Source organism: Ahaetulla prasina, chromosome 7, assembly GCF_028640845.1.
Source record: "Ahaetulla prasina isolate Xishuangbanna chromosome 7, ASM2864084v1, whole genome shotgun sequence".
NCBI lineage: Eukaryota > Metazoa > Chordata > Lepidosauria > Squamata > Colubridae > Ahaetulla > Ahaetulla prasina.
The window spans coordinates 67,790,593-67,815,614 of NC_080545.1; the positions used below are offsets into that span (position 1 = coordinate 67,790,593).

The following is a 25,022-nucleotide window of genomic DNA, read 5'->3' on the forward strand; positions in this document are numbered from 1 at the left end:
GTAGGCCCTTTAATTCCAAACATCAGGTAAAAAAGGTTGGTTGGACTGATGGAAAGCCAGTTGCTTGCTAGGTCAGGTGGCATTTATAGAGTAGTTTTGCAGTTGCTGCCAACAGATAACTATAGGAGCAAATGCTTTTTCCTGCAGATGATTCAAGCTGCACTTATGGTAGGAGCTCTTAACGCCATCTTGCATATTCTATCTAAAATATTTCTAATATGACAGACAAAATACACTGATCTTCTTTGCTGGCTCTTCTTTAATCTACTCTACGAAAGGTATTCCCTTTTCTCATAAAACTTAAAAAATTTGTAAGTCATGGTCAAAGAAAACTAGAAGTAAACATTGAGGTATTTACGCTGCCGACCAAATGCCCTCAAAAACTTTGGACAGTAATTCCCATATCCCACCCAGCATGTCCAGCACATCTGAACAGCTCCAGGCTGAAATAATTGGAGCACTTCTGCAAAACTATAGGTTTATGCTTGTGAGGAATCAAGAATGTTATAAATGGTTCATTCAAAGTTTTTAGTGTAGGTATATATGGATTTTACTTTTCATTAATAAGACATTTTATATTTGGGCAGTTTTGTGTTTATGTTTACATTACCTTCTATGCAAAGTATGAAAAACCTGAGTGAGTGATGTATATTAACTCCCAGTGAAGCTATTGTATGCATATAATTTTTATTTCAAATGGAATATTCATATCAGGATCTGGACTGTTTGCAAAGAAAATGTGCTATATATATTATGAGTGAAGCAGGGTTGCTTTCTGGATATTGTCATTTGATTGGTTATGCTTAAAAGCACATATACCACTTAAATTACTTTACCGGGTATCATCCACAAATTGCAAAGTCTGCATTCATATCCATATGAAGTGTATTTCTGAAACTGTACTAACTTTAGAATTTACAAAAAGGCAAACTCTCCTTTGAGCATGCTTTTTCTTGGCATCTTTGTGGGAAAGGTTTGGCATTATTTTCTTCTTGGGCATTTATTCAATTTCCAACCTGGTTTACAGTTCTGTTTCTTAAGGTCTCCCAGTGCCTTTAAGATCTGATCCTAAGATCAGTCAAGTTCTCCTATGTATTGTCAACTATTTTAACTCAAGAGCTTAATGTTTTATAGTATGTATATAATATAGGTAGAGCAGTGGTGTATGATATCATGTATGTAGGCAGAGCTGGGATTTGGTTTTGAGGGTGGTTGACTTACAAGTGCATAAAACCTATCTGTGCTGCTTTTGCTTTTTTTAAAAAAATCACAAAAAATCAGTAGGAAATGCATCTCCAGTATAGTTGACAATCAGAAGATATGTAAATATATTTTTAAATTGACCTTTCTGTTTGGATGGGATGACATAAGGAATGCTATTGGATGCCATTTGGATGGGATGGGCCCAAGAAATTTGGGGTAGTTATAGAAATAGAATCTTGGGTGGAATAGAGCCCAGTCAAATATCCATTGAGAAGCCAGAAATATCCTTTTAAAAGGTGCATATTCTTATTCTATCCCCAAGTAAAATTGAAGGGTGCAATATGGATAAAGAACAGAAAATGAGAAATTTCCTCTTCTCTTGTTTTCATTGTATAAAGACCAACAAGAGAAGGCTGGAGAACACATTGTAAATTCAGTTTGCTGTGGCTGTGAAGTGGAATTTGTTTAATTCCTATGCCTTTGCAATTAACCCTTTAAAAAAAAGCATTTTAAGAGTTTTGTAAAAAGTAATAAACAGTCCTTCTTTTAGATCTTCATGTGCAATGGCTGTTTTCTTGTATTAAAAGACTGTGGAAAACCTCCCTGTGGTATTTAGCTTCACAGTATAAATACAATTGGAGTGAAAGTACTTTGCTAGTGCATCAGTGGATTGGGGAGAAGGTATGTGGGATCTGAATTCAATTGTACAATATTTCCTTTTAAAGTCTTGGAGATTCTCTGGGGATAGATAAATGCTAATGTAATTGATTGCATTGCATTGGAATTGCTGGAATTATAGCAGTATTTGCACAGTTACGTATTTGTTGTATCTGTGCAGGCATGTGATTGTGTCCCTGCTACCCTTTCCTTCCTAGAGTTACGTGTTATCTATTCTACAAGAGTTGATCTGTTTCATGAGCAGATCATGACCTTTGATACCTGTGGGTTTTTTTTCCCTTCAGTGTGTTCCTCCTCATCACAGTATTTGTTTTTCTGCCCTCTCCCTTTTCCACAGTGGGCCCAGAGGCAGCAGAAGGCCCTTTTTCCTGGAGCCCTGCATTGCCCCCAAATGAAGTGACAGTTACAGATATCACCGCAAACTCCATTACCGTGACTTTCAGAGAAGCTCAGATGGCAGAAGGCTTCTTCCGAGACCGGAGCATCCAGTTCTAAATCTTCTGTTTGTTAACTTTTCTTTCTCTTTCTTGGTCTTTCCTCATTAAGGGAATTTTTGAGTTTGAGTTATTCCTGCATTCCCAATCAGGTTTCATTACAATTTCAATGATACTATTTAGAAACAGAGAATGCGGGGGGAGGGAAAAGTCCCTTTTCAAATGTTTACAGAGCATTTTAATTTTTTGGACAAATGGTCATGCTGATATTCTTTCTGGTTGTATTCACCTTTCAAATACACAAAGCAAAGGTAAAGCAGTGTGAGGATTACCTGTGCTTTGCCCCCTTCATTTGTTACTATAGATAGAAAAAGAGTGTATAGATATATTACTTGTCTGTTGTTGCTTTGTCTGTCTGGAAAACTGAAGCTTTTTTCACTGGCAAAGATACTTATTCATGGTGCATTGTGGAAAAATGTCAATTTCTTAGTTATGGCATATACCTTCTGCACTCAAAAGTTAAGGGCTCAGTGTCTGAAATAGGAAAGAGGCCAAATATAAATATCTCTGACCTCTTCCTAGTTAAGTGGACTTCTCTAGGTCAAACTGCTTCCCTGATCTGCTTCCCTCCAGATGCATATATAAAAATATTACTCCCCTTTTTCTTTTGGGTGTCTGCCTTTCAGTTCTTAATGCTTTTTCATTTACTAGTAGTTGGTGATGGGGCTTGCTGCCATCCACAGCGCTTCCAGAGAAGCTATAATTTAGAGAAGCAACTACAGCTGGTATACTGGGCTTCCAAAGAACTGTGCTGGTTTTTTCTTTGCTTGTGGTTTATTAGTAACAAGAGCACAAGAAAAAGGTATTGCTATAATCAGGCATACCTGTATAAGAGAAGCCTAGCTTGTTACTTATCTGATGAGGTAAGCCCACTAGTTTTTATGGTCTTTACCTAGGAAGCCTGCCGCTTTTCAGCAGAATAGTAATTCCTCAATAATTATCACTGGCAACCCTAGTCATAAACTTGTTTCCATGTGTCCTTGAGTTTGAAGACAGCTTGGGTGGGATTGTTGCAGATTCCAAAAATTCTGTCTTACTTCAGATGCCTTTGTAATATACAATAGGAGGGCTTAATATCTAATTAGATATATAGTGAGTTCTTGATGTATATGAAATTTGAATTGCTTATTGGAAACTCAAGCTTATATCCATTTACACGTTTGTAGATAGAGTGTAGATGGATTTAGAGTGTGGACATGCTTTAGCATACATGCATTGTTGATTTCTAGTACACCAAACATACCCCAAGAGGAAAAGATAAAACCAATTTCTAAAATAAAAAATTGAGCCCCAGAACTTTGCTCCTTTAATTAGCTTTATATATATTTCTTGTTCCCTATGCAGTTTATTACCTCACACACTCTCACACATACACACACACAAGGAATTGTCCAGTGTATTTAACTCTTTAAATAGGTAAATAATTGGGAGACTTTTTTTGAAACCAGATTCTGTTTTAAGCAAGCCTCACTGGACATATGGTTGTCAGTTTGATACTATTAAGATATGTACACTTAAAAGGACATTTGGACTGTTTATAGCTGTGTGTATGAAATGATATTTTGCTAGGCTTGAAATAGTTTGAGAAACACTGCATTGACATTCTGTTCTTACTCAAGTGGATAGGGAACTTCATGCATCTATAATATGGGAATTTTGCATGAGTTAAAAGTGGAAGTAGTTGATGGAGTGAAGAATTTTTTAGTAGAGTCAAAACAATTACCTGTTTTGTTTAGAAATTTAATCAGAAATGACACTTATTTTATTGTGCTAACTGATCCAATACAGGATCAAAAATACTAGAGCAGAGAAATGGATTGAAAAATAAGTATGAGACAAAAATCTAATTTTATTAATTTGTTCTCCAAAGGACACTATTTGATTTCTTCCTCATGTTGGTACTTCTGTATATTTTTCCGTACAAATATTTTATGAAGATCTCTGCCAGGAGAAGCTGCTTGCAGTTATATAGGACTCTGTCTTGCACTTTAGTACCTTGAAATTTGTGCTGGACTTCTTTGTGAATGCTTTGTTTTGTTTCATAGAAACTGTTGTACCTATAAATTGTATAGCTTTAGCATATGTTCTTGTGAATACGTGCTTCTTTTAAGTTTGCTTGAACAGATGAACTCTAGAAAATAATTTTCCTATGGAAAGTGACAATGGAATGATAGAAGGTAAAACTGCAGTCCAAACCCTAGTTTTTGAAGAATTTTAAGTGAATGCTGAATGAATGAATTTTCATTTCAGCTGAAATGAAGATGTCTTGCTTTACTAAAAAAAGAGAGAGTTAAGGATTGAAAGCAAAAAACCCAATGTGTATAGCATGTTCTAATGCATCTTTTGATCACTTCTGATTTGTTTACTGCTCTCCACTTTTATCCCACAAAAATGCTTTCCCCCTTTGATTGATTAAATTCTTTATTAATTCAGAGATTTATAAAAATAGAAATGTTAAAATCATGTGAGGCTTCTACAACTAATCTTCCATCAAGGCTTTTATTACCAAACTGATGTCAAATTCTGGAAGGGTAATTTGGACAAAGTTGTTACTTGCCAATTCAAAGAAGCTATTTGTTGATGCTCAGTGCAACAGCTGCTGTTTTTTTTCTTTCTCAGAAATTTTAAAGGAAGAGGTGTCATTATGGGTCAGAAGGTGTAAATTGGGAGAGTTTCACATTATTTCACACTGACAAAGGAAGATTGATTTCTTGAAAGTGGGGAAGGAATGTATTCAATTCCCACCTTTCTGAACTATTTTAGCCTCCTTTATTCTACATTAGATTGCAGGCAGCATTAACATAATAAGAGCCCAATTCTTCTGAGCTCTTAATATGAGTCCCCGAGAAAATATGAAAGCTATGCTTTCCCCAAAGAGTTTAGGCAATGAATCATGGCTTAGCATGATAAACAAACTCCATTTGTATGTTATGTGAGTGAAGCTGGAAACTGAAATTAATAAAACCTGATCACCTTCAACTCAAACTTATCATGTGATGATGGCATAAATTTATTGTAGATATAACTTAGGGAAATAAATAACAGTAATTTTGGTAAATACACAGTTGCTAAAGGAGTGGTGTTAGTTCGAGAGAGCAGAAGATACAATTTAATTCATGTTACATTGCTTAAAATGCACCATTTCCTTCAATAAGAAAAGTTGAGTATAAGTTGAGTTTAAGATGATCTTCAAGAAGAGCATTGTCATATGTATGTGTATGATTAATGAATATACATTTCATATTATATCATTATATTGTACATTACATTGGTAATGTTTTCTTTGGTTTCTAAGACACGTAGAAATTTTGTAGCTTCTCAGTTTCTAGTAACATTTTGCTATACTATTCAGGATTAGATGCATTGCTTCAGCAAAATGTAGCATTATTATGGCTGTAGATTTTTTGATCCTTTAGTTTCTCCCATTTAAAAAATATGCCAAAGTGATTAATATAGTACCAACATTTTTAAAGTTGTTCAGTGGTCACAAAGTTAGTCCAATCCCAGTTTGAGATCGAATCCTATTACTGTACATTTTTCCTGTTTAATAATTCCTATATGCATAGATAGTTGAGCTGTTCATATTTTTGGTGTGCATGTATTTTATGTGAGAAAGAGTATGTAGAGAAAGGGCCATTTTTTTTAAAATTTGCTGTAGCTAAGATGTATATATGCTATTTGTGCATATGCTGTAATGCCTTGTGCCAAAGAGAAGGTAAGATCATTTGATGTTTCATGTTTGTATTTTCAGCATGATTTGGAAAAGTAACCTCTTAAGATAGATAACAACAGAGATATGAGTAAATGTAAAAAAAAAAGGGAGAGAGAGAGATGAAGTTCTGTATTAAGGAAATCTAACATAAGTGTACAATTTGATATCCTCCAATAATATAGTATCTTAATAGATGCTGTTCCTTGTGAAAAAGATTCTTTTCCTTAAGCCACTGAAGGATTAAAGAAAAAAATTGCAATAGTTATGAAGACTACTACAAGTTACTGTATAATTATGTTGATGTTTCTTGATGTGCAGATTGATGATTAAATAGAAGCAGCTGTAATATGACTATACAATCATTTTTGTTTGATGAGCTTGGGTTGTCAGTTGCACAAGACCGTATGGCATTCTTTGAGAAATGTTAGGAAATATGAACTTGTTAAAAATGTTGACATGTACTAGGTTTTCCTTTCCATTAATAGGAAACTTTCTTGAAAGAGACAGTCCCTTAGTATGAAAAGGCAAATTCTCATCACCTCCTGGAGCTAAACATTAAACATGTACAAGTTTAAGTAGATTTGAAGAATCCTGAAAAAATTATAATTTCAGACCCATATAGATATTGGGCTTCAGCCCTAGTCTAAAGTTTAACAGTGAACATAATTTATTTGGAGGAAGGGAAATTTTAATATATCAAAAATACAGATTTTAATTGGCCCAATTAAACTTTACACATACCCTCAGTGGGAAGAGATACAAAGTATATTTGCACTAATGATTTTATTTGGCTGTAATGTAGTGTGTCTGTACTTGTTACAACCAATTTTCAGGTTTGTACTATAGCAAAACCAATCTAAAATACACAAAAGTTGATATGAAGGGTGCAGTCCTATGCATCTTACTGGGAGTAAATGCTGGTGAGTACATTGATGCTTCCTTCTGAATGTAGGATTGCACTGTAAATGCTTATTTCGATATATTTAGGAATGGCATTATTAAGACAAAAATTTAGCCATTGTAAACCCCAGGCTGCTGTTCTTTTATAAATTGTGATTAGCCTTTCAGACCTAACTGCACGGTAGATTCCCCATTTCAGAAAAAAGAGAACGACTGTTCTTTAGAACAATTCCAAATTTCCCTTGAACTCAAAAAACTTTCCAGATACCAGCAATAAGTTGTTTCTGATAGATTCCTCCAGCTTTGTGCGCACTAGTCAAACGCAGTCTTGTGACACTCTTCCATTTATGTCTGTATATATGATGTATATTTTAATGCATATTTTTCAAAGTTCACCTTTCCCTAACAAATTGCACTTTAATAACTTATTAGAGATGTGGGGCTAATCCAGCTATTTTATGGGATATAAACAGCAGCTTTTTCTTAATGGCTGTTAGTCTTTCATTGGTAACCTTTTTTTTTAAAGTGTGGTCAGAAATACCACAAAATCAAAAAAAAATTAAAAAATCAAAAGAGGGCATTATTATTGTCTACTGAACTTAGAAAACATGTTAGTGCCAAGAACATCCCATTTAAGAGGGTTTGAGCTGTGTTCTTGTTGTTTGCACTGCTTGATGTGTCAGAGTGACTGCCTGAATTAATTGCTTCTTCCTGTAGTCTTGTTTTCTTTGGGATAGATATGGCAATGTATTTGATGGATGGAAGAAAAACAGGCCAGGTGTGTTGTTTTATTTTTCTGTGTATTATTTTGGGAGGGGAGGTTAATCCTTCATTAATGGCATGGTACTTGAGTTGATATTTTCCTGACCCCAGTGCCCAAGTTACCTTTGCACACACAAAAGCTTCCTTTGCACAGAATGAGCTTCTTGGGATTTTTGTACAGACTAATTGAATGTATTGGAAAGGGAAGGGTTCAGGGAACAAATTCCAAACAAAAATTTAAAATGTAGAAATTGCAGTTTTAATGCCTTTTTGTGAGTGTTTGCTGCGAAACAGAGATTGTAATACAAACAAGGAGGACAGAGCGAATTTTAATTGATGCAATGTGTGGCTTTATTTTTGTACTGATGATGGTTAAAAGACTGTACAACATCTATTTATTTAGATGATTTATGTGGTAAATGTTGCAAATAAGGCTATCTAAGAGCATTAAATGAGAACTGACATTTAGCTAACACTCTGTTTCTGTGTCTTCCTTTGATCTCCATTGTCTACAGTTCTATGCTAGGCCAATTTTCTGGAAGCATCTGTGACTTGGATTGTGGATGTATATAATACTTATTTCCTCTCACTGCCATTCAGTCTTCTCTTCATACTGTGGAATAGTGCAAGGACAATATGAGCAGTGGTGAGTTGCTCCCGGTTCAGTCCAGTTCTATAGAACCGGTAGTAAAACTGGCGGGAGACTCTGCACCCGCCATGACATCATCATGGGTGATCTGCGCATGCGCAGAAGCTTCTGCGCATGCGTAGAAGAGCATGAGCGAGTGCGCATGCTCCCGTTGCAAACCAGTAGTAAAGGTAAGTAGAACCCATGCCTGAATATAACGTATTTAGAGGGTATTAAGATTTTGAGGTGAGGCAGCATACACTTAATCCCTGTGCACAGTTATGGCATTTATAGTCGTTTCCAGTCCAATCTGCTCTATAGTGTATTTGTATGAAATATTTGTATAAATACTGTTCCAAGTCCTGTAGAAATTGAAAAAAAACCAAAATGGTAGGTTGGCATGATAATTGTAAAAGGTAACTGCCATGGACTTGCAAATCACTTGAGATTTTGGGAGGAGGAGTTGAAAATCCTAAACATATCATGTCAGTCTTTGAGTAAAACCAAGGTAAAGTGGATTACTTTAATATGGATTTCCAAACAATTCCCTGGACACTGAATATTTGTATACTGAGCCTCTGTATCTCCCAATCAAGCGATATCTATTTATGTTGGCATTAATTTTTAGGATGAACAAGTATCTTAAAATTCTGGGACTTTTACTGAAGTCCAGATTCAGGGTGAAGATGGGTGGGAACTGACTCTTCAGCATCTCATGACCACAAGGGGGCAGTACGGCACAGATAAAGAGTTACGTGTTTTTCTCTTCTGCCTACTCTTTGTGTAAAGAGATAGTTTATTGGAGATTGTTTCCTTTTGCCGTACTTCCCATACATACACATGCAGAAAACATGCTCTTCAGCTTTCCTCCTGGTAGCATGTAACTAGATAGGTGCTAGATTTTGCCTACTCCAATGTTTCCTGCAAATAATTTCCTTTTATGTTATAGTTATCGTTATCTGTTTCACTCATCATTGTTCAGTTGAGGTTCTTGTTCTTGAGAACACTAACACATGCACATGCACATGCACAGAACACTTCTTCCAACATTCCCATCACATGGGGAAGCCACTACCTTGATATTTTAGACACGTGCCAAATGGAAGCTACATCCCACCTCAAGAGAAAGATATAATTATCTTTGCAAACAATTGCTGTAGAGCACTGATTATACTTTCTGCAATTGCCAGATTTGGCCAGGTTTTAGAATAAGTGAAATGATGTGTAGTGATGGAGGACAACCAAGACAAAACAAAGAATAAGGATTTTTGTGTGAAAGCTGATGTCCATGCTGGAGAAAGAGGCAAAATTAAAGGACACTAGGTCCACAAAATCGAGAGTTCTAAGATTTATATTTCACATTTATTCTTTACAACTCAATGTGACATACATAACCCTTCCTTCACCTATTTTACTACTACAATAGCTCTGAGGGCTGATGGCCCAAAAACACCCACCAGGCTTTAATCTTAATGGAAGACAAGAACTCATGGGTTGCATTTCTACTCCAACTTCTTAACACTACACTGAACTACCGTAGTTCTTGAACCTAGTATGCTCAACAAATCTGGTTTTACAGTATATTAATTAACAAAGCAAAACCATACACCGCTACAGCTTGATAATAATTCTCTGTCTTGATTGGTACATTTTCTGCTGTTTTGTCTTCTATTTCAAATAAAGACATTGTTGGTGATCATATCTAACTTCAGCATGGTGATGGAAAATGGCCAAGGGGAAGGAAGATGCTGAACTATCCCTATTTTGTGGTTTCCCTTATTTTCCATTTCTGTGTTTAAAAATTAGAATGGGAAATTAATCCTAGATTCTTTTCTCTCCAATCTATGTAAGATGATAAATTGTGGAGGTAAGTAAAGTTTCTACCAATCATGAATACAAAGTTTGATTAATATGTTCCATTACAATTTAAGGCTTACTCTGGTTTAAGATGTTATATTTTGCTTTACTATAGCCTAATTTAGCAAGTACTGTAGTTCAGATCAGGTCATCCAATTATCAGAGAATGACATGGAATTTCATTTAGTTCAACTCTTGTGGGCATTTCTGTCAGATGGCTATTCAAATTTGGCTATTCTAGCCAAGAAAACCTATATGACTGGTTGGCGCAGTAATAAATAGTGTACCAGAGTTTTGTACCTAATGTGGCCTTTGTCCCTTTTCTGGAAAGAGTATAACATTTTCTGAATATATTGGGATCACTTACTCATACAACTTGGTCTGAAATTAATTAATTGGATAATGTAATATAATGGATAATATTATGCCAAGCAGAAGTGGAAGCAGTTAAGTCTCATTGCCCTTATGACAATTTTGAATAGCAGCTGCCAGGAAATTAGAGATTACAGTTCGGTAAGCAGCTGAGCATCTTTACAATAGAACTGCAGAACTGGAAGAAACTTGAGAAATCATCTCAAGTCTCTCAAACCTAACAACCTGGTTGTAGTTTTAGCAATTACAACTTCACTAGAGCTTCTTAGCCTCTACTTAAAACACAACATCCTAAATATTTTTTTTTAAATGGGGGGAGGATTAAGGCAACACAGTATTTGCACATATATTTCAAACTAGCTACCAATTAATTAAAACATGGATAGTTTCATATATGGCAAAAAAAAATATTCCTTTTGTGTGGGGGAAAAGAATGATCTTCTGTAAATATGGGTTAATCTCCAATTAATTGTATTGTAACTACCTGAGCCATCTTTTTCTGAAAAGTCCAATTTTCTTTTTTTTTCAATAACAACTTTCATTTTTTCCCTTGTAGCATTTTGTTAATCCTGCTGATCTAGAACAAACTGACAAATGAAAATGTATTTTGGCATGGGTAGACAAAACTATCACTGATCTTCTACATCAGAATTCAGGATGTTATTGATCATTTAGCACTTAGACTTATATACTGCTTCATAGTGCTTTACAGCCCTCTAAGTAGTTTGCAGAGTTGGTATATTGCCCCCAACTATCTCGGTCCTCATTTTACCAACCTCGGAAGGATGGAAGGCTGAGTCAATCTTGAGCCAGTGAGAATCGAACTCCTATAGTAAACAGTAAGTTAACCTGCAGTACTGCATTCTAACCAGTGCGCCACGAAGGGCTCTATTAAGCCATGACTTATTTAAGTCAGCTATCAAATCTAATCAAAATAATTTGAATGTACTATTGGTTTATTACAGTGATGCCGAGTGCCAAAAAGGGAGCGCAAGCACGCCTGGGCCGCAACCCAGAAGAGGAGCCGCCCAGGGTGCATGTGCACGCCCAAAAATGAACTTTCGGTTTCAGCTACTGAACTTCCAGTTTCAGCCAGCTACTCTTCCGGGTTTCTGGCGTGCATGTGCACGTGACGATCAGCTGGCCAGCGTGCATGCTCACATAGGAAAACGGAAGACCAGCTCTGCCGTATGCAAAAAGGCCAGCTGATCATCATACGCTCATGTGCGCCAGAAACCAGGAAGAGGAACAGGCAACACTGCGTGTGCCAGGCAACATGGCTCCACGTGCCACTTTGGGCACACATACACATCACGGGTCTATTACAACAATTTTGTTTATTCTGTAGAATTAAACAAAATTGGAAAGCTATAAAAGGAAGCTCTTTTACTTTGAGGGAAAGGATGAAATCAATGGAAAATGATTTTTATTAAAAATTAAAATAATTTTTATTAAGACTTAAGAAAATAAAAGTGCCCATAAAAGATGGGTAGTTAGGAAATAGGAAATTTAAATAAATAACAACTATTACAAACCAATATAAATTAAGAAAGAAAAAGAAAAAACTACAAGAAAAGAGAAAAGTAAGTAGAAAAGAAAAAAATATGAAGTGGCTTCCAATATTCTGCATAGCAGTTATTAAGTACAACTATGTTTTAATCTCTCTAAAATTACAGTATATTCTTCTTTCTATAATTAGCCTGTCTAATCATCAAATCACAACTTCACTGTATTCATTTTTATGTGAAAAGTGCATAAGAGGCTTCCAGTCACCAATAAATGTAGATAATATCTTCTCTAATCAAAGAAGTCTATACATTTCAACAAGATCTGTAAATTTCACCAACCATAGTGGGTAGTGTCAGATCTTTCCACCTCTGTACATATAATAATCTTGCAGTAATCCTATTGCAGCTCCTGTCCTCTAGAACAGGGGTCTCCAACCTTGGCAACTTTAAGACTTGTGGACTTCAACTCCCAGAATTACTCAGCCAGCAAAGCTGTCTGAGGAATTCTGGGAGTTGAAATCCACAAGTCTTAAAGTTGCCAAAGTTGGAGACCTTTGCTCTAGTACAGCTTCCCCCTGGAGTTATGCATAGCTGCAAGAGACCCGGAAGACCCTTAAACCTGGCTCTGTTAGGCTTAGGGTACCTGTTGCGTCTTTTTTCTGAACGTTGGGACTGCTCTTTTAGTCCAAGCAATCATATTTGTTTAAGGTGGTTTTTTTTTAATCCATGTATTGTATATGGATTCTTCCTCAGGTGAAGAATTTGAGGACCTCCAGATTATTCTAGGCTGTATGAAGCCCTAAATAGCTCCTTTAACCTTTATCCATTAATTCTTTCATCAATTTCATACCACAGTGATTGCAAGTTTAATCTCCTTTTGTGCTTTCTTTTTAGAGTATTTACAGATTGTAAACAAAACAAGGTGCCAAGCGCTCTCCAGAGTGCTGATTGCTTTGGCAATGTAGTCAAATATCTTTGACGCATATCAGAGCACTTAATTGCTACACAAGGTGTCAAGAAATTGGGCAAGTCATGACAGTAACCACTTAATTATACATAAAGAAGCCTGTATTACTTTTAAGCATTAGGTGCCACTTTCTGAATTACAAATCATAGTTTATGTAGCCGGATCACTATTGGATTTTAAAGAGCATTATCCACCATGTGATCTGTCCAGTTTGATGCATATGGTTGCAAATACATACTGGATCTGCTTACGTGCATGCATTAATCAAGTATGATAGATCATACTGGGTGTTGTGCCTTGTGATTCTTGATGAGTGTATCTTGTCTTTTTATGTACACTGAGTATATGCACCAAGGACAAATTCCTTGTGTGTCCAATCACACTTGGCCAATAAAGAAGTCTAGTCTAGTCTATCCTATCAGAAACTGATTGAATTTTTATTACTACAGATTACTCCCAAACACACCTTAAAAAGGCAGTTGTGAATTAAAGACTTATGAGTAGCCCTGGTAGATCAAAATATCTATAGACAATTAGGTCAGGAAGCTCACAAACTAGACTGTCAACGATTTTGGGAGCCACAAATAGCTATCAGTACTAAAACCATTAACCATATACTTATCTTTGAAATTTGTTCAGTTCCCCCTTAAAATAGTCTAAATTGGCATTTATCACTGTATTTGATGGTGGCGCATTCCAGATTATATATTATGTAAATAAATTGTACCTTTTATCAATGCTGAATCTCTGACATTTAATTTTGTATACTTGTATACAAACATAGATTCTTTTCCTTAACAATAGTAGAGGTATCCACTCAAATGTGTAGAGATCCAGCTTTTAACAGGAAAGAAAGAAGAAAAAGGAAATACAAAATTTCTTATTTACTTTTCTTCTTGTTAAAGGTAGTACCAGTTATTTACAGGGTATATTTTGTTCCAATTCAGAAATCCTAAATGACATACCCACATATAGTACAAACAGTAAGATTAAAAAAATAAAAATAAACAAGGAACAAGGGAGCATCCTAAAATGTTGATCACTTCTTTTTTTTTAGCTTTCTAAGATCCTCTCTCAGATGCAGTACTCAAAACTAAACACAGTATTCAAGATAAAGGCTCATTGCACTTTTACGTAATGACATTATTTACACTGCTTTATTTTCCACTTTTCCCTAATGTATCCAAGCACAGAATTTGCTATTTAACAACAAATAATTGGCTGGTTTACTCACCATGGATTGATGGCTAAAGGGAAAGTAATATAAATAGCTTAAATCTTCATTTGTTTTGTTTTTGTTCTTTCTCCTATTTTCCCACAATACAGCCTATAAGGCAAATGAATACCCAACAAATAAAGATACAGCAAATAAATGCCCAGAAGTAGGATGGGGGGAGGGCATTACTATTTAGGAGAAAGAGAGAATGTATTTTAGCAATGTGATATGAGCAAGGCTATTCTGTTTTTATGGATATCTTGTGATACAGGTTTCTAAGAGGTCTTTGTTTTGCTTGTTCAATTTTAACTAACATGAATTTCAAGATCAAATAAAACCGGCAGACAGCACCACAAATCCAATCCTTGAGGCTCATTATAATTTTTTTTGAAGCCACTTTTTTCGATTTTGTAAATGTTTTGGACTTACAACCTCCTCCTCTCCCGGCAGGGAGTCTGAACGGCAAGACAAGCTGAGAAATCGGAAAACATGGTTTGAATCTCAGCTAATTGGGTTGAACAAGTTACGCGCCTCTAAAGCAGAGACCTATCTGGTAGTTAATGATTTCTAACACCTATTTGCATTTTATATGAATAACATCAGAAGTTGTTTTTTTTTAATTGGTACAGGAGAAAGATCACTGCACGGAGAAGGAGGAGGAGGGAGCAGGAAATGACAGCTATGAATAATGACAGGCGCTCGCTGAGAAAATGGAAAGACTAGCAGGAAACCTACTGGGGAGGGGGGAGGAGGGGGCACTACCCCTGCGAGCGAGTCCACGCTGTACTTTCCTATTCTCGCTCTTCGCACGTCCACGTCCCCTTTTTTTGTGCTAGGAAGTCAACAGCGCGGACCCTTTAAGAGGCCGCGCTTGCGCCCTGCCGGCTTTTTCCCGGGGTGGGTGGGGGCAAAGGAGGCACGGACTCCCAAGCAGCAGCGAACGTGAAACGGAGCGTGGGGGGGGGAGGCTTTTTTAGCTGGCGTCACGTACCCTTTCCTCCCGCCGCGTCCCTGGTCGCGTGCGTTGGGCGGGCGCGCGCGGAGGCGAAGATGGCCTGCACGCGTGCGCCGGCGCATTTTCGCCCCTCAGGCGTGTGCGCGATTCCATCGCTCTAGTAGCCGCCGTCGCGGGAACGCCGCCGCCAACCACCCGCCTCAGTCAGTCACTCAGCCAGCCAGCCCTGAGAGGGAGAAAGGGAAGGCGAGGGAGCGGGCGGGATTATTATGGGCTGTGGGTGCTGCCGTTGCTGAGCCTGAGCAAAGATGGAGCTCTCTGCAGTGGGCGAGCGGGTCTTTGCGGCCGAATCCATCATCAAGCGGCGGATCCGAAAGGTGAGTTGCGGGCCGGCGGGGCTCGCCTGGGGGTCGCTGCCGTTGCCACCCTCTCTAACCCGCTGCCTTTTTTCTTCTCCTTTCCCTCTTTTTCCGCTCTCCCTCCCTCCCTCCCTCCTTCCTTCCTTCCTTCCTTTCCACCCACGTATTTTGCAGGGACGCATCGAATACCTGGTGAAATGGAAAGGCTGGGCCATCAAGTGAGTTGCTGCTTTCCAGCCTCTCCGCGCGAAGCCCCGTTCCCGCCTCTCGGGGCCTGGCCGGGCTGGCACTCAGCCTTCCTCCTCTCTCGGATATCAGAGCCACGGGGGCCAGTGGGCGGTTTGCTGTCCCCTCTCCCGTCCCCCTTCCACCCCCACCCTCACCCCGCCAACTCCTCGGTGCACATGAACCCCGCGTCACCCGCTCTGTTCGTCTGAATCTCTGCAGGTACAGCACTTGGGAACCCGAGGAAAATATCCTAGATTCTCGCTTGATTGCAGCCTTTGAGCAAAAGTGAGTTGGAGTCTTGAAAATCTGAGGGGGAATTGCTGTGGCTTTATTTCCTGTAGTCAGGAAGTTTTTTTATCTATTTTATTTATAGTTAAAAATGTTTATTTTAGAAGAACGGTCTCTTTTTAAATTGTTCACGTTTGGGCTTTTTTTTTAATTAAAAAATGTTCACGTTTGGGCTTTTTTTTTAATTAAAAAAAGTTTTAATTTCTTTTCCTCACCTCAAAAAGGGAACGTGAGCGTGAGCTTTATGGACCTAAGAAGAGAGGACCTAAACCTAAAACTTTTCTGCTAAAGGTAACTTCTGTTTAATAACTTGATGGTTGATTAAGGTTTTTGGGTTCTGTTGTCTAAATATTAAAAAGTGGAATTGGAAAGGAATAGATTAAAAATCAAATGTTATTTGGTCTTCTTCATTATGGTTGAATACAGTCTCTAACTGATAAATCTGACAAACTATCATTTGTTAAACGTTGTGATCAGTATGATGACAAAACAGAAGTTTTTTTCACTGAATCCTACATTTCAGTGCCATTGAACTGGCACTGACCAATGGCTATAAGCCATCCTTTTTAATTTGCCAGACTATTAAAAATTGACCTTATTTTGAATTAGATAGCTGTTTGATTTCAAAAAAGCGAAGAAGTTACTTCTAATTATCATTGGAAGAAAGATCACCAGAAAACCACAGATTTTTAAAAATGCCAGTAGAAGTGGTAAATAATTTTTATTTATTGTCAAGAAAATTAAAGGACATTGTATACTATTTTAGGCACTACTATGAGATAGGCAACTTTATAAATCATTTAAATAAAAAAACCAATGGTTTATTAGGGTCATAGATCAGCATAAATTAAAGTCTTTACTACATGTTTGAACATTCACAAGTTATCCCACTGCATGGAGGGAAGTAAGCAGTGTGGTTTTGACTTGGACCCAGTATTCTTCAATATCTTCATAAATGATTTAGATGAAGGAATAATAGACACTAAGCTGGCAGAAATAGACAAAACCCCAGAAGACAAGCTTTGCAAAAGGCTCTTGACAGACTTGCCCTCTCTAATTTACAACTCTAATTGAGCTCAGAATTTCCATAGTAAATCATGAGAGTTGTAAAGTCAAGGCACCCATGTGGCCAACCTGATTTTCCATATTTTTTGTAGCGGTTGTTAAGTGAACACAGCATCCTTAAGCAAATGCTACAATTGTTAAGCAAATCCATTTATTCCTATGGGCATTTTTATGCCAGAAGCTGGCTGAAAAAGCCAGAAACTGCCAAAAACCATAAATTGCAGTCATGTGACCAAGGTGCACTGCAACTAGCATAAAGGTGAATCTGTTGCCAAGTGCCTGAAAAGTGCTTTTCATTACATTGCTTGTTTTTGCAGGAATCAATTCATTTTCAAGTGACTAGGCATCATAATCATTGACACTATTATTGATCATATTTAATCTGTCTATGGGCTGTTGCTAGTCATCCATGGAGCAAAGAGTCCAAATAGATTTTTGTTGATTAAAATCAAAACAGTGTTCAGATCTTACATTTGTAGCAAGTTGCCTGCTGTATATTCCTAACAATTTTGTATGACATAAATAAATTACATTTTAATGGTTAAATATTTCTACTTGAAATACTATTTCTTGTTTAATAGTATATTTATCCAAATTTGACATTGTTTTCGACAGATATTAGTATGGCTGCCTAGAGTAACCCCACGGAGAGATAGATGGCAAATAAATTTATAAATAAATAAATTTATAAATAATAAATAAAATTATATCCTGTCTCACTTCTCTAGTGAGTAGTTAAGATCACTGATTTCTTTGGATGGTCTGAAAAAGGGTCTGCATGAAAACTCTAGTGATGACAGGATATTTTAGCTAACGGTATATTCGCAGAAACTACTTGTCCTATGAACTGTTAGTTTTGTAAGCCTTACCTTTGTGTTTTTTTTAATTTGGGCAAACTAATTTGTACTGTATTGCTGGGTTCAAATGTATGCATCAAAGTTAACTAATCTAGTGTCACTCTTAATTAGTAAAAATAAACCCTTGACTCTTTGTGTTCCTTAACATCCTAGTATGCTAAAAAATCGAAATATATTTCATGCAGTCCTGTTGGGATTTCCCTGTGTGTAACCATATCATGTTTAGATTAGACTGAGTTTAGGCAAAACTGCCTTGTTAATTTGAACTACAAGGAAGCTGTATTAGAAATCCAGAACTCATTCTTCACTTCATCTTTTTTGGCTTTGTGTTTAGAATTGTGTTCCCAGTTCTAAGGATCCTGGATTTCAGCACATAGAATATATTTTATTCCAGTCTAACTCTGTGTTTTTCATTTTATCCCATCTACTGCAGGCTCGGGCCCAAGCAGAGGCCCTACACATTGGGGATGTACATTTTTCTGTCAAGCCCAGTTCTAGCACAGCCTCACCAAAACTGCACTCCAGTGCTGCGGTGCACCGGCTCAAGAAGGACATCCGAAGATGCCACCGTATGTCCCGGCGCCCATTGCCCCGCCCGGATCCACAGAACAGTGGAGTGGGTGGGAGCACTGGCATACGCCCCCCTGTCTCTCCTTTCTCAGAGACCGTACGCATCATCAACCGCAAAGTGAAACCTCGTGAGCCCAAGCGTAGTCGTATTATTCTCAATCTGAAAGTCATTGATAAAAGTGGCAAAGGAGCAAGTGGGGGAGGAAACTTGGCACGTTCTAAGATCCCTTCCCGAAATCGTGTAATTGGTAAAAGCAAGAAGTTTAGTGAGAGCATGCTTCGTAATCAGATCCGCCACATGAAATTCGGAAGCTTCCCTCTGTATAACAAGCCATCTGTTCCAACCCCATCATTAGAGGGGAAGACACAGGCAGGAGGCTCTCAAGGTGCTTCTTGTGGACTCATGGGTTCTTCTGCCTATGATGCCCGCAGTTCCAGCTCCTCTGACTGCCCCTCACCAGCTCCACACTCCTCATCTGATCCAGATGATTCCCCACCAAAGCTGCTTCCCGAGATTCTAAATCCTACCATTCCTGACTGGCGTGAATCTGAGGTCCTCGATCTGTCAATTCCACCTGAGTCAGCAGTGACCAGTAAGCAGTCACCTTCCAGAGGGAATGGAGTAGGTCAGATCCCATCATCTCCATTGTCTTCTGACCCAGAACAGGAGGCTGGTGATTGGCGACCTGAAATGTCTCCATGCTCTAATGTGGTAGTTACTGATGTCACCAGCAATCTATTAACCGTCACAATCAAGGAATTCTGCAATGCTGAAGATTTTGAAAAAGTGGCAGCAGCCGGAGGTGGTGGTGGAGGAGGAGGAGGCAGCAAATAAAGAGGTGTATTCCTCTTTCACAAATGTTGGGGGAGGGGGAGGGGACAAGGAGGCTATACTGCAAGACCATGCATGATATGAATGCTTGCTTTCTTCTCTCTCTTCCTTCTCATCTGTTCTTTCTCGTTTTGCTTGGAAATTAAGTTGATAGAGGAATGGAAATAGATGTGTTTGAAATTCTCCAATGTCACAGCTGTTAGGACTCATGCTGGGAAATAAATTTTCCTTTGGTGCATATTTGGAGGTCTTCAAAAATTGCATCTTTTTGACAGGAACCTGGTAAATAAGAGCTTGGGAGAATGGTGGGTATATTAAGTGAATGATATATTTTCCCCTCGTGTTAAAAAAAAACAAAGTAACCCTTTGGCCAAACTCAAAAGTAGGGAGTTTATTTTCCGTGAATTGCTACTTTATTCCTGTCACCTTTCCTGTATATTTGTGATTTGACAAAGATAATTTGGATTGACAATATCCAAGGAAAATGTCACCATAGTTATGGGAAACTGCTACAGAATTTAGAAACCGTTACAGAACTTCATAGGGATTGGGTGTGCCTAATCCTGCAGTGCATTTCTGAATGTTGTTCCACTGTGCATGCATTAGAAGTGCAAATAAGGTAGTTCTGTAGCATTTCTGTAGATGGTTTAGGCCCATTTTCCCTTTTCATTAGCCTTGAACTATATATCTAATAGTTCCTGATTGTAATACATTTTGTATTTTTTTTACTGTTAAGCTAAAGCTGCTTCAGTCTTATGAATCTGTTAATCTTATCTTGCATCATTTGTTCTTTACATATCAGATGCATGAGTTTTATTTTTTCTGAAACCTTATTTCAAAAAAAAGTGGGGCCTAATACTCCTTTAGAAAAGTGCATTGAAATGCAACCCACTATTCTTATTTACATTGGTATATTTAGTTATATGTCAGCAAAGTAGGAAAAAGGTGCTTGGAAGAACATTCATTTCTGCAGTTCCCACGATTTCAAGTTGCCTGTACAGTTGCCAACCAAAGGTGCTAAGAACATATTGTAAGCGTTTATTATATGTCTCTTGGATCTTGGTATGTTTGTTGGGAGACAGTGTGTGTGTTTAGTGTATGCTTGCCTCTTCCTCCCATCCACCCGCCTGCCATACCTTCCTTTCATTTAATTCATTTTTACTGAAACCTGAGTACTCTGCTTTGTAAGCAAATAATGTAATTGCTTTTGCTATATTGCTTCCACCACCACCACCTACAAATGTTAGGAACAATGACTCTATGTATTGATGACTAACATTCACTGAAATATCTCTTCAAATTTCCACTTCATAGTTCTTTTGTCACATGTTCCAGCTTTGATGCAAACTTCTGCCCTATACTACGCCTCCCAATTTGTTAGTAGTGGCACATGTGGGTATGTATGTAGTGTTGTCCAACAAACTATTTATACATTGTTACATTAGGATGGGAAGGATGTGTTTGAGGTAATTCTTAAGGGCTCAGCTGCATGCTATGCTGTCACTGAAATAACTCTTGTTCTTAATGGCATGTTTTTTCTCTACGTTCCCGTCTGAACAATTATCTTTTAAGATTCTGCTTAGGGATTTTTTTCTTTCATTTTGTTCTGTTCTTTTAATGTTTATTAACAATATATGTGAAGTCTGGTGCTGCAAATACTGTGGCATTTACTGTTTGATTGATAAGGTTTTAAAAAGCAGTGATTTAATTTCATTCTCCATTAGAAAGGATTTCTTCACACTTTTCCTTCTCCTGTGTTTTTTTTTTAACATTCCTCTCTTTCCTTCAAGGACTTTGCAGAATTCCATTTGTTTATATCCATGCTTAAGAAGAAATCAGAACTTTGTTAGAAAAAAGATTGAGAGCTGATATGTGTTAGAGTCCTAAATATCAGTGTCTATACATAGATGCCTACCGAAAGCAAAGTTTATGATGTTAATAATTGTATTGTTTGTGACAGTTTGAGTGCAATGAATATTGAAAAAATATTCAAGTTTTATTGTTATCCAGTCATGCGTTCTCTTTAGTGTCTTTTAATTTTTTTTAAAAATGAATGAACTCTACAAGGTGTGCAGGGTTATTACCTCTCCTCCCACTGATATATAACTCCAAGGCTTTCTGTTATTCCACAGATGCATGCTTTGGAATTCACTGTTTGTAATTTTTTGTGAAATCAGTAAGACAAGTTGTATCATTGCATTGCCTCAGAAGAATAGGAGGCATTATCATGAGAGTTTATTTTAATGGCTTCAAAGGTGGGTGGGTGAGGACAGAGATATATAATAGGGAGAGAACAGGGAGACTTGTATTAAAAAAGACTTTAAGAGAAAAAATAGAATTATTTTATGAAACTTCAAGAGGAAATATAAGGGTGGTTGAATAGTCAATCATGTTCTACAATTGTTTATTTTTATGGCATTTTGTTAGAAACAAATTAGATAGCCATTATAAAAAGGAATTTCAATAGGAAACTCTTCAGATACTTTAGCACACAATCTCTCCGCCCATTTCCCCCTTGTTTCCTAGAGTCTCTTGTCACTTTAGTTTCTGTGAGTTTCCATAGAATATGGTTTTTACCTTTCTTAGAGGTATTATGAAAAAATAGTCATTAACAAACTGGCGGATTTCAACATAAAGCTCCTCCAAATGCATCAAACAGGTTTTGTTTGATTTTATTCCATCCAAAATGAGATCAACTACCAGAAATAGTGGAGTGTGTGCCTGGAGAAAATGAAAGAAGGAGATGAAATAATTTATCCTTCCTCTTTTATGATCATTTTAACATAAAGATATTGGTATACGTTTTATGCACTAAATACTTGCTCAGGAGGTATATCTGCTTAAAACTAACATGTACATGTTTACTGCTTCTTAAGGCATAAAATTTCCTCCGCACACTTTTGTTCTTTACTATCATACATGAAAAACAAATAAGGAATTTTTTTTTTGTTTTCATAACATGAAAACTGCTTGAGGAAAAGTCAAAGGCTGAAACTTCTAGCACAAGCTGCTTGAATTCCTCGATTGCTATAATTGCCACTGTAGCAAGTGTTTAAAAATGAAAAGCAGTAAATTAGGGGTGGAAATATTATGGTCCAAAAGCTGCATGTGGCCCTCCATCTCTTTTGGGCTAAAAATTTGGGCCTTTTTCCTCGTTTTAGGTGTTTTAAGGAATGCAATGATTGTTTTAAAACTCAACATACTAATGTAGCACCTACTGTACTCCTGAACCCTTTCTCTCAAATGGAGCCTAGCTTTTCCCATATCTGTATGTTACATGTTACATCTGATGTAGCTCTTGAGTTAATGGAAGTTGTATGCTCCTTCACTGTAATTATTATTCCTTAAATCCTTTTGAAGTAGTAGCATTTGCAGTTAGTAAATTTGTCTAGTTTTGCCTTGTTTGTGATGATCACTGGAGATTTAGCCAAAAATATTTAAACAAGTGGTGTTTGAGTAAGAAATCTCTGGCAAGTTGCTATTCAGCCAGTCTGGTAAAACAGAATATGGTGCTAATTGTTGGTTGTATTGCTATTATCTCTTCTATCTCATTACAACCAGCAGACATATTTTAAGAATGGGCTAAGGTTGTGAACTAGAGTAATTAATTCACAGAGGTGTAAGGGATTTGAGCCAGTTTGATGCAAAGAAATGCCTGCTATTTGGATTATAAAATAGCCTCCTGGCAGCGTCTAATGAATTTGGGAGGTTCTGTAACATACCAACCTAGTTGCTCTTACCTGTCTCTAGGAGCTAGAAAATTTCTTCACATCAGAAAGAATCATCTCCTTTAAGGGCAGGGGGAGACCAGTTATGTGTAATACTGGAATGCAAGATTGTTCTTGCTTTAGATTATTTTTCCCTTCCTAATTTGGCACATGCTCTATAAAAGCAAATTGTGTTGATCTTTTCTGTTAAAAGGAAACCTTGTTCCATGATGCAGTCAAACCACTAGAGGGTAATATAGAGCTATTGTTGGGTTTTAATGATTTGAGCTTTGTTTATTACCTTGAATCTTATTTTCTCCTTATATGATAAAGCATAAAAGCCCTTCTATACATACGTGCAAAGATGCACAGTCTGTGCAAAGATGCCGTGTGAGTTGTATGTATGGGTTTTCTTTGTATCTATGCCATGCTTGTGGCCACTTTTGTTATTAGGAGAGTTTGATGGGGTGGGGGTTGAGAAAGAAGACTAGTTTTGCAAATAAAAGGAAAAAAAGAAAAAAGGAAAAGTTCTTTTTTTAAAAAAAAGAGAAGATTTTTACAGACAGAAGAGGATAGAGATTTAAAAATATTAAATGCAGAAATTGCACAAATGTAGTGATATTAGCTGGTCCTTAAAGAAAAGAGTATTTTTACAATTATGAGTGGTAGAGGATGGCATTTAGATAATTAAAATTGGTAAGGAAGAGCAAAGAATGTAAGAAGAGATGCAGCTTCCAAACTGAGGAAGCAAATCCCTATCTTAAAGAAAATTCTTCCTTCTGTTACCCTTAACTTGAAGGAGTAGGGAGAGTGCCTCCTTCCATAGTTATGAAGCCAGAATTTAGCCTTGTTCTGTTTGTCAGGCGGAACTATGTGGCATTTTATTATTAACTTGTTCATGCAAGTTATCAGTTGTACTTCATGATGATCTGCTGAATTGAATGGGACATGTTGCTGCTTTGTGGTTTTCAGTAAGATCTGGGATCTCTGACAAGCAAGACATATGTGTGTTTGGTAGCTGTGAAGGAAACATACCCTTATAATCTGGCAAAAAGTTCAGTGATAAAGTCAGTTCATTGATACTGAAGTTGTTATACCAGAAATTCTTTTTCTAAACAAATCCACGTTACATCTTCTGTACTTGTATAATCAAGATTTTTACAAGTGGGTAATAGCTTTCCTACATTAAGAGATATGATCAGGGCCTTCTTGAAGAAAGTAAAAACTAAAGCAATTTCCCCCACATTGGCACAGTCCAAATGCATTAGAATTGCAACTCCCAAAATTCCCCGTCATTCAGTAGTTACAGTGTGTAAGAAAGTTGGAGAACCACAACATGGAAAAAACTGCACTAAACTAATTCTGATGGCTTGGACCATGGTGATTATTTTCATCCTGAGACATAAGGAAAATGAGATGAAAAAAAAGCAAGTATAGCCTTGCAAATCAAATATACTGTTAAAATATTTAAGGAAGATATATAATGAAAGGGCAATATGATGCATGTAATTCACAATTGCCCAAGGTGGTAATTGTGTATTTATGTTATCCATAAAAATCACCTATGAAGTGCTGATTGTAGAAGCTGAACGTGAACAAGTGCTAGGAAAGAATTCACACAACCCAATGCCAGTGTAACAGTAATGCCTATATTAGATTTCCTATTACAGTCCTTGTAATCTAAATGTGTGAATACCATGTTAGTCATATGGGCAAATACAGATCAGATCATTGGAAATTATCCAGTGGAAATTATAGGGCAGCCATTGGGCAAGAATGGGGAAGGATAGCTGTTCTAGTGTAGTGCTATAGTATTTGTTATAATTTTGATGTTTTTGCTTGCATGGAAATTTGCATTTTTGTT

The 25,022-nt window shown here is 37.2% G+C and overlaps 2 protein-coding genes across 3 annotated transcripts in view; both read left to right on the top strand.

The window, feature by feature from the left end:
* CBX7 (chromobox 7) overlaps positions 1 to 8,222 on the top strand; it is a 28,294-nt gene extending 20,072 nt beyond the window's left edge. The window contains exon 6 of the mRNA XM_058191011.1: positions 2,219 to 8,222. Within this exon, the coding sequence (XP_058046994.1) occupies positions 2,219 to 2,376 (158 nt within the window). The 3' untranslated portion in view covers positions 2,377 to 8,222. The remainder of the gene's footprint in view (positions 1 to 2,218) is intronic.
* Positions 8,223 to 15,292: 7,070 nt separating this feature from the next.
* On the top strand, positions 15,293 to 23,615 carry CBX6 (chromobox 6). Of its 2 annotated transcripts, none has more exons than XM_058191004.1 (5): positions 15,293 to 15,629; positions 15,786 to 15,829; positions 16,059 to 16,124; positions 16,352 to 16,418; positions 18,537 to 23,615. In XM_058191004.1, exons 1-5 carry the CDS (start codon positions 15,561 to 15,563, stop codon positions 19,452 to 19,454), a joined length of 1,164 nt encoding a protein of 387 aa, XP_058046987.1. In that variant the 5' UTR covers positions 15,293 to 15,560; the 3' UTR covers positions 19,455 to 23,615. The 2 variants fall into 2 exon arrangements, with proteins under 2 accessions (XP_058046987.1, XP_058046986.1); XM_058191003.1 differs by having other exon boundaries at positions 15,299 to 15,629; positions 18,483 to 23,615.
* The last annotated feature ends 1,407 nt before the right edge of the window (positions 23,616 to 25,022 follow it).